The sequence below is a fragment of the Sinocyclocheilus rhinocerous genome, unplaced genomic scaffold (assembly GCF_001515625.1).
Source record: "Sinocyclocheilus rhinocerous isolate Xijiao unplaced genomic scaffold, SAMN03320098_v1.1 scaffold642, whole genome shotgun sequence".
Taxonomy (NCBI): domain Eukaryota; kingdom Metazoa; phylum Chordata; class Actinopteri; order Cypriniformes; family Cyprinidae; genus Sinocyclocheilus; species Sinocyclocheilus rhinocerous.
In genome coordinates, this window is record NW_015626390.1 from 1,759,947 (window position 1) to 1,770,674 (window position 10,728).

Genomic DNA, 10,728 nt, shown 5'->3' on the forward strand with positions numbered 1-10,728 from the left:
AAGAAAATGTGAGTGGTCTGGGAAAAGTTGCAGCAATAATTCTAGAGCACAGTGGGTGTTTTTTTAGAACATTGTAAATTATTTCTAGGGTGTCAGAATCCTATAAACACAAGCGCTGGCAAAATATTGTTCCATCTGATTGAGAATCCTGACCAGCCCGCCATAGCAACAGCTCAACCAATGGCGTGATTTTGGGGTGGAGCTACCTTTTTACTCAACCAATGGCAAAGGGAGAGAGAGTTTGTAAAACTCATTTGAAAACCGTCCTTATTTTGCCATTCTGTTCGCAGAAATTACACATTTCACCTTTGAAGTAGGTTTGAAATGAAAATCCACCCTATTTATTTTCTAAAAGCATGTTATTGATCTTATTACGAACGATTCATCCATGCATTTTTTTTAATTGATCGTCATTTTTAAATCAAAATATGACTCTGATCTTCCTGTGAAATAAACTTCTTTCTGGCGATGTATGCAGGACTCTATTAATTTAGCCTACAAGCTTGCATTCATCTTCATCTACCCACATCTCAAAATCCAATCAACAACCGATGAACTGTTCTTTACCTTTTTCATGAACGCATTATACACTAATGTAAATCACAACAAAGATAAAAAAATTTATCTGATGCTTTTGGAATGTAGTTTTTCACATTTTCCACCAGGACTTAATTAAAAAAAAAAAAAAACCTGAAACCAAAAAAATTCATAATTTTCAAACAAACCAAAATAATTGAAATTGGGGACAATATCCCTTTAAAATCCCTTACAAATGTGCAGCTTTTCACTTCACAAAATCATCATGGATTATTGTGATTTCTTATCAGCTGTTTGGACTCTTATTCTGACGGCACCCATTCACTGCAGAGGAACCATTGGTGAGCAAGTGATGTAATGCTAAAATTCTTTAAATCTGTTCAAATGAAGAAACAAACTCATCAACATCTTGGATGGCCTGAGGGTGATGTTGTTATATTAGATGCTGGTCTACAAATTTCCAAGAGAAATGTAGGCTAGATAGCACTGAGGGAAAAAAAAAACTGAAAAAAGATTCAGCCATATGCAGTGGAGTTGTGTTTTGAGTTCACACCAGACAAACATGCTTGTTACAAAAATACAAATTGAAATGAGATTCATATCATTTATTGCAGCTAAAATTATTCATTTCATTTCTACCATCACAGTACTTCAGATGTAATACCCAAGCACACTACATTCATAGCATCTCTTTTACTATTATGATGTTTACCACCAATAAGAACCACCACAAAAAGAGGTGCAAAGATATCTGGAACTCAAGTAAACAAAGAACAAAGAGTGAGCAAGTGATGTAATGCTAAAATTCTTTAAATCTGTTCAAATGAAGAAACAAACTCATCAACATCTTGGATGGCCTGAGGGTGAGAAAATATGTAGAAAATTTTCACACAAAAAAAAGGCAAAACTAATTATTAAAATTTTTATTTTAGCTGTTATTCAGCAAGATTAGAGAACTGGTTTCTAAGAGAATCCATAACAGCGGCAGAATTAACTAGTAGTAGTGTTGTATCCATTCATCAGACAGTCCATGTTTCTCCACTGCCAGCTTTGACACAATGTGAAAGGCATCCAATGCCAAACCTCAGCACATTTGGGTGTAGGGGCCCATCTAATGAAAGACATATGCTGAAAATAACTCGCGTTCTCAGACGCCACTTAATCCTCTTTAATTTGCTGTAAAGAAATTAAACCCCAATAATAAAATAAACGGGGAGCTTTGTCGCTTCTGTGGACGCCGAGCACCATGGAGACCTCAACCATCTCTAGAGGAGGAACAGGAGTCTGTGGTTCTCGTTCTCTGTACACATCAGTGTATAACCAAGCCTGATTATTCCACGTTAACCAGACTAGACAGTGCGTGTTTCGCCCGAAAACGCCCGTTCCATATCTGCGTAACAGACATGATGTACTCCTGATAAAAACTGTGTGAAATCAAAACGACCTTTTTATAGTGGGAACATGAAAAAATTGAAGATATCTGACGGGTATTCCGGTGTTTTTTTTTCGTCTGTTTTGCTGACATATAGAGCACTGTGTTTACCATTTCATTGAATATACGATCCTCTTAGACATTATGGCCCAACGGAAGGACTAGTTTTGCTTAAATAGTGAAATCGCTAGTAAATAAATGGATGACTTGACATAAAACGAGAAGTCAAAAGTATAAAAACAAATGACTTTAACAAGCTTTAGATGAGGTAAACCGCTAAAAAAAGAGTGTACTATGTTCCATTCAAAACATAATCTTCTACCGGGTCGTCCAAAAACCCAAATGGCTCAGAATTACAACGGTGATCCAAAAACCCAAACGATAATATTTTTGACGAAAGGAAGAAGAAAAACTTTTCATAATAAAAAACAGACAAAGATTTGATGCTTTCGGGCCAAGTTTGGTCATCGTTACGCCAGCAATGGCAAATCCCAAGGTTCCTGACAACGCTGATGTCAACATCTGATTAATCTCCCATGTGTGGGACCTCTTTTTTTGGAGCACAAGGCGAATTATGTCTCGTATCAAAGTCTGCCAAGTCATGGTTTTAAGCCTCCACAGGGATTTGCACAAGCAATCACAACGTATAGGTTACGCAGTGCTGTTTCCTCATGAAATTGGGCCAAAATAAAAAATGGGTCACTCCCAAATTGCTACTGGACCACAATTTTGCCCCCTCAGGACTGAAGCAATAAACCAAAGGATGACAATAAATCAACTGACGGCATGCCACTGCAAGGCCCATTACAAATAAATTAGACAAGACTGCAGAACTGCAAGCATGTGAGATACAAACCAGCCATAAATTAATGGCTTCCCTTATTCCTGATTGGGGTGTCCAATTAATCACAGTTCATGTGGTGGGGCAGGAGACTGGTAATGATATTTGCTTAAAGCAAAGATTTAAAGGCTTCAACAAGAGGGCCACAGCAGACCTCTAGTGCTGGATCCAACATTCCCAATCTAAGGCCTGTTCGCAGAGCGTATGCAGTTTTTTCCATCCCTATGTTAACAGGTTAGCACATTCACACTGCACACGGATGCGGTCCGGCAATGCAATCCAGGAGCAGTGCATATGTAGTCGTCTATTTTTGCTGTGCTGCATGTGCTGGATTAAAGTGACAGCACATTGTTCATGGTAAAAATTAACATAGATGGACACAAAAATGTAGTAATTACACCATAAATGCATATAATTAAAGTCTACTGTGTTTCACAGTCACCACATATGGATTTTGGCTAGATTTAATTGTTTTGCCACTTGCTTAAGCAACTTAATACATAAATCTATCAAGAAGTACAATGCATTGAATAATATCTTAATATTTATTGCGCAAAATGTAAATACTATGAAAGACTGTATTAATGTACTGTGTAAAAAGAGAATCACAATGCTGAAAAAGCATGAAAGGTATAGTTCACCCAAAAATGAAAATTCTGTCATTAATTACTCACCCTCATGTCGTTCCAAACCCATAAGACCTCCGTTCATCTTCGGAACACAAATTAAGATATTTTTGATGAATTCTGAGAGCTCTCTGACCCTCCCATAGACAGCTATGTAATTAACACAATCAAGGTCCAGAAAAGTAGCAAGGAGATCGGTAAAATAATCCATGTGACATCAAGGGGTTCAACCGTAATTGTACGAAGCTACAAAAAGAATACTTTGTGCGCAAAAAAAAAAAATAAAGACTTTATTCAACAATTTGTCTCCGCGTCACACTGGTGCCCTTTTGGAGAGCATCACATACAACGTATGCTGTTCTGTGTCAGCTGCGTCACGCGGATACATTGTTTTCATTCAGATCAAAGCGCAAACAACATAGAAAACGTGACACAGCTGACACAGAACAACATACGCCGTTTACGTTCAGTGGATACTCTCCAAAATGGCACCAGGGTGGCACAGAGGAGAAGAATTGTTTAATAAAGTCGTTATTTTTGTTTTCTTTGCGCACAAAAAGTATTCTCGTAGCTTCGTAAAATTACGGTTGAACCCCTGTTGTCACATGGATTATTTTACCGATCTCCTTGCTACGTTTCTGGACCCCATCGTGGTAATTACATTGCTGTCTATGGGAGGGTCAGAGAGATCACGGGATGCATCAAAAATATCTTGTGTTCCAAAGATGAACGAAGGTCTTAGAACGACATGAGGGTGAGTAATTAATGACAGAATTTTCATTTTTGGGTGAACTAACCCTTGAATTTTATATATTTTATATATTTATAATGGTGTTCAGTGCACATTGTGAGACAGCTCAATATTACACTTTCGGTGCGTAAAAATAAGTCACTTTTCTAAAGCATATGATGTCAAAATGATCACACTGTTTTAATTGTTACATTTGAAGAAACTTTGCTGACAAGACCTGTGAGCTGCTCGCCATTTTAGATGTTTACCAAGTTTCAAAATAGATACTCATCATGCAATGTTTATTTTATGTTAGATAGGTTAGATTAGATTTCTAATATCGAATAACTTTTTCAGTTTTTTCACTTTGTCAAGCAGACATGGCTTCAATTTTATAAACATTCTCTAGATACCACAGAAAGCCTAAAAATAAATTCCTATCTACAATATCGATTACAGTCAACATAGAACAAATTACGTTTTGGCCAAATGTAATTAAGGGGGAAATGATCAGTTTGCTTGAACGGTGCAGCTTTAATTTGATCTAATTTGTTAGACTTTTCTGGAGAATGAATGCGTGAATGCATGCATGAATGGGTGAATGAATGAATGAATGAATGAATGAATTAAATCAATCAATCAATCAATCTACTGATATCCACAGGTTTAAGGAAACCAAAAGCAGTCAGCAAAACCACAGAAGGCAGAATGATGACAATCGACTAGAGAGGCTCGTCCTAAAAATCCCTGTCAAATAATAAATCAAATAGCACTTGTTGAAACTAAGCATTCCAGACTGATTTTACACTCAAGAAGAAAGTGAAAAATCCTTTCAGAAGGGGAAAATTAAACGATACAGGATGAGCACAGTAAATCATTCCAATTTAACTGTCCAGCATCCACAATTTAATGAGGTCTTGTGGGTTACGCCTCCAGGTCTTTATAAGCAGCGCGAGACATGGGAATTCAGCTGTGATTTGTGATCTTACAGAGAACAGCAGAAAAAAAATGCAGTCTTTGAGTGCAATTCATTGCTAACCGCAAGAGATGCCATTGCAGTGTTGACACAACGTAACAACTAAGATCACTGCCAACATGAGAGTATTGTTTGCTGAACTTATTTGAATGGTTTGAATTTTTTGCGCGCTGATGGATGCTGTAATTTAACTATACTACCTCATGTTCCCATGTAAATAAAAACAGACATTTCTCAGTAGTTCTGAAACAGTATTAAATCCAGATGCAATCTGTAGTAAAATATTTTATACCTACTGTATATATATTTGAAAAAATGCATGTTAGTTTGACCAAAACTGGTGACTTTTTATAAGGTTTCTGACACACAGAGAGATGTGTGCCTGTCTACAGAAATGCTGATTTCCATTTCCTTATCAAGTGTGACTTGACTGCAGGATTTATGGGTGCCGGACACGTCAGTCTTTGAGTGCAATTCATTGCTAACCGCAAGAGATGCCATTGCAGTGTTGACACAACGTAACAACTAAGATCACTGCCAACATGAGAGTATTGTTTGCTGAACTTATTTGAATGGTTTGAATTTTTTGCGTGCTGATGGCACGTAATTTAAACGTAATTTGTTTGCTGTAATTTAACTATACTACCTCATGTTCCCATGTAAATAAAAACAGACATTTCTCAGTAGTTCTGAAACAGTATTAAATCCAGATGCAATCTGTAGTAAAATATTTTATACCTACTGTATATATATTTGAAAAAATGCATGTTAGTTTGACCAAAACTGGTGACTTTTTATAAGGTTTCTGACACACAGAGAGATGTGTGCCTGTCTACAGAAATGCTGATTTCCATTTCCTTATCAAGTGTGACTTGACTGCAGGATTTATGGGTGCCGGACACGTGAAACCATTCACCAAAGCAGCCAGCGTGGTGACAGTGCCCATCCGCTTCAGATTAGCGTGGCTACAGAACAATTTTCCAAGTAAAGCGTGGCTTCGTTTATGAGTGTGATTTTTTTTTAAATCAGACAGTAAAGTAAATTAGCCTTTTCATAAGGGCCATACAACTGAAAACATTAGGGTTTATGGGTTAAAAGCAGGCCAGATTTAGAATACCATAGCAGAAAACCTGGTCTTTTACATATTTAACTGGAGACGTAAAAGTAACGAACACCTCAGCTTTTTGTTGCCACTGTCTTCCTCCATTTACACAAACACACCCAGTTTCTCTGTTCATTCATGCCATGGACTGCATCATAAATACACAATAAAAGAGAAAACGCTGCAAAAATGTGCAATGACACACATCTCTTGTGGTTCTCAACCAGGGAGCCGGGGTCCACTAGGGGGCCTCAAGAATACAAATACTAAAAGTTTTGTTAAATAAAAAAAAAAAGATTATTAATATGTTAAAATAATCTAAATCCAATCTAAATTAAAATGCTAAAACCATTAAGATGTGAACTATTTCTCATATAATTTCTCACATAATATAATAATAATAATAAAATCATAATGATTTTTTTTTAACCAGGGCTTGATATTGTAAGCATTTTACCCTCATTAGCAACTAAAAACAGATGTGTGTGAACTGTAAAATCTATTTAGCTGCATGTTTGCAAATAAAAAAAGTCCCTGTGGGTCTTTAAGTTGTGTAAAAACATCAGTTTTATGAAATGTAAAGGTAAATAGTCTTAAATGTCTTAATAGTATTAAAATACTTAATATAAATAGTCTTATATATATATATATATATATATAAAATTTAAAGAGGTCTTACATTTGGGGATGGAAAAACAGGAATTGTGATACAGTCTAATGTGATTATTAACATTCAGAAGACTATGATTTCATTAAAAATATGTCAGAGATGCTCGTTCAATGTCAAAACGCAGTGCTGTTGCACATTCTACAGACTTTGGCTATCAGAGCGGTTTACAATCAATAAATAACATGCATTTATGCCAAGAGACAGTCATAATAACAGAGTATATCATAAATAATGTTTACTTCATGGTGTTTATATAGTAATATGTTGTAAATAGTTGTATTTTATGCTTATTTTGTCTCTTCTTTATGAATGAGCAGCTGACAATGGTAACATTTCAAAATAAAAGTACAAATGTATTTCTGACTTGTTTATAACTAAAAGTCCTGAATTATGCAAAAAAAAGTTTGTTTTCCCCTGGTTATTACTGGTATCTGGCATTGAATTAGAAGTAAGTCCTTGTAGCTTCTGCATGGGCTGCCTCGTCACAGGACGGAAACACTAAGAACATTGTTTATCAAATTTAATGAATAGATTTTACTGTTCATTACAGTTAAGTAATAAACAGATTAAGTTTATATAGTTGTAATAATAAAAATGAATCATGGTTATTTTAATCTGGTTTCCAGTATTTAATTCAATACGCCCACTTTTTGATGGGAAAAAATATATAAAAACAAGCAACTTTGTCATAATTACAGAAGATATCATGGAAATAGCTTATACCGGGGAGTCTTTCCATATTGTAAATATTGTGTTCACCCGTTATAGAGCAATAGATGAGCTGAGGGGCCACTTTACTCAACTCCTCGTACCCAAGTCCCATCTCATTCAGCTTCCCGGGCAAGTAATTCTCCACCAGAACATCACAGACTTTGGCAAGCTGACAAAAGAGACAATGCAGTGCGAGAGACGAGGTGTTCAAGCCGAAATATATCAAACAACAAAAGTTATGTAATGCATCAAAGAATAAAAACACTGAGTGTCGAACTTTTACCTCAGTTACAAGTTTGGTCCCCTTTGGATCTTTAAGATTAACAGCGATGCTCTGCAAGAAAGAAATCACAGTTACAATAGCAGAAATCACGATCTCATGCATTTTAAAAGTTAAAAAAATTGATAAGATATGAATAAAATGGAGTATACCTTTTTGTTCCTGTTCACACTCAGAAAATAAGCACTCTCTTCACCCACAAACGGAGGGCCCCAAGCTCTTGTCTCGTCTCCTGAGCCTGTCACACATTCACAGCTCAATACAGTTCACCAGAGTTCATCGGTCAGAAAAACTACAGCACTGCAGTCACACACTGTTTAGATCTAACAAAGAATCATTTTCACAGGAACTGGCAACACAAAGCGTTTACTATGATAAATGTCATTATAGCGCAGCCATTTAACAAGGAAACAGCATTACCTACCTCAAAACATTTGCTTTAGGAGGCATGCTTGGTCAAATAAGAGTTTAATATATATGCAAGCAAACTTAATAAATTGATTTTTTAATTATTATTATTATTTTAGAGCTTGAAAGCCCCAGTCCTAATTCACTTTCAGTATATTGAAAACAGTGACAAAGAAGAAATTACTTCCTTCAGTGAGGAAATAACGGCAGAATTTGCATTTTGGGATGAATCTAATCCTTGAAATGATGCCAACATCTTAAAGGGGTCATATGATGCGATTTCATTTTTTCCTTTCTCTTTAGAGTGTTACAAGCTCTTGGTGCATAAAGAAGATCTGTAAAGTTGCAAAGACTAAAGTCTCAAATCCAAAGAGATATTCTTTATAAAAGTTAAGAGTTAGCCACACCTACCTAAAACGGCTCGTTCGAACACGCCCCCACATACCTACCTCACTATGTGGGAAGATTTGCATAAAGCCCCCAAATGTTCACGCAAAGAAAGAAAGCGTAACGAGGAGAAACAATAATGTACAGTATGTGGAAAATAATGTGTTTTTTTAACTTTAAACCGCATAAACACATTTCATTACACCAAATACACAAAATAATGTTCTTTTTAGCAGCATCATATGACCCCTTTAAACTAGAATTCATGCCATATATGTCATATAAGATTTTTACTATTTACATGAACCTTACCTGGTCGCTCAACTTTGATCACCTCAGCTCCCAAATCTCCCAATATCATAGTAGCAAAAGGTCCAGCCAAAACCCTGCATTGCACACCATGTAGTCATTTTTTAATATTAAGCAAATTGGTTTATATAGTGGTTGAGAAGCATGTTATGAATGCACAGCTCCTACCTTGTCAGATCTAAGACTTTAACGCCATCTAGTGGTCTGATCTGACCTTCACCTGTATTCATGGAGAAATGAGTTTGCATTATTAACAATAAATCTACTAATTAATTAAACGTATTCTAGAATTCCTCATTGATAAATAAATAAATAAAAACACTGAATAAAAATCTATACTGTAACTAAATAACCCTGGTTTACGCAGTTCAAGAGAGCTCATCCCTGGAACAATGTTCAGCTTGATTATATGATTAACAAAAGCTTGAAATCATACGTTATCTGGCTTGTCAAGGGGCAAACGGGTTAAAAAATAACTGATCCTTCAAGAATTCAGGTTACAAAAACAAATACAACTCAAAAATACAAAAAAAAGGTACAATTGTTTACTATATATTTGTCTTTTTCTTTTAAATACAGTTGTTATATAGGTCTGCATACAAGTACCACAACATAAACAAGCAGGTGTGCAAACAATTACGTAAAAATAAATTGGTGTTTATATAACTTCCACCAAGTAAACACGTACCTGTGCATACACCATAAAATAAGGTATTAATATAAAGTTAAATTAATTTAGAGGACTACAACGTTCCTGCACACACTAATGGTACCATAACACAACCGAGTCATGGGTCTCTAAGCGCGTCAACTGTTCGGTTTAAAACACAGCAGCTACCTTGCAGTTTGGCAGTGAATGGTCGTCTTATATTCACACACTTCGTCTTATTCGGTTGTAGAAATTGTGATGTTCTGCTTAGATAAGATACAACTCTTATAAGAACGCTTCCCGACATGTTGACTCGACGTTTACGTACGCAGCGTCTATAAAAGCCCCGCCTCCGCGCGTTAATTTCAAATCAAACTTTGAGAAGAATTCACGAGAAATCTTTTACATCTTTGCAAATGCGCATAAGCGGTTAGTTCGACACATTTGACGGCACATAATGACAGAAATCACTAATAACTGTTGTGGTCACACGAGCCTTCCTGCGAGGGGCGCTCATCGGCCTTAAAACCTCCATTGAGTCGCATTCAATTTTTGTCTTCGATTGTGTTTTTTGTTTAAATCTAAGAATTCTGGTCATTTTTACCTGAGGTACAAATGAAAATCCACCCCAGAAATCTTTAGAAAATAATTAAATAAAATGCCATTTCCTGTAATCACAAACGACTGCTCTTTGGTTAATATGTTACAGCGATTAGAAAAGTAACATTTATCACATGACCACGCAGCTCACGCTTCAGCAACAGGCTGAGTTTTTGTAATCATAGTAGCATCAAAGGAAATAAACAGAAAATAACAATAATAAAAATAAAAGATGTTATCCAGGGAATAACTTAAAATAAATTATCAAACAAAAAGTTTTCTAGAATTGTATACATTTGTTTTGCTTTATGATTTTTCGTACCTTTCAGAGAATATTTTATTAGGTCAATTTTAAATAGTATGATGTTCGGTTTATTGTTTCCCCATTTTTTTTGTGTATTTTATTATATATATATATATATATATATATATATATATATATATATGCACTGGGATGGGGGAACAGAAAT

The 10,728-nt window shown here is 35.7% G+C and overlaps 1 protein-coding gene across 2 annotated transcripts in view; it reads right to left on the bottom strand.

Annotated features, from left to right (window-relative positions):
- Window positions 1–10,102, bottom strand: part of sugct (succinyl-CoA:glutarate-CoA transferase) — a 120,838-nt gene extending 110,736 nt beyond the window's left edge. For both annotated transcript variants that reach the window (XM_016519402.1, XM_016519411.1), the window contains exons 1-6: window positions 9,848–10,102; window positions 9,178–9,229; window positions 9,013–9,086; window positions 8,058–8,143; window positions 7,909–7,959; window positions 7,674–7,794 (exon numbers count right to left, since the gene is read on the bottom strand). In XM_016519402.1, the coding sequence (XP_016374888.1) occupies window positions 7,674–7,794; window positions 7,909–7,959; window positions 8,058–8,143; window positions 9,013–9,086; window positions 9,178–9,229; window positions 9,848–9,965 (502 nt within the window). In that variant the 5' untranslated portion in view covers window positions 9,966–10,102. The remainder of the gene's footprint in view (window positions 1–7,673; window positions 7,795–7,908; window positions 7,960–8,057; window positions 8,144–9,012; window positions 9,087–9,177; window positions 9,230–9,847) is intronic.
- Between the last annotated feature and the right edge of the window lie 626 nt (window positions 10,103–10,728).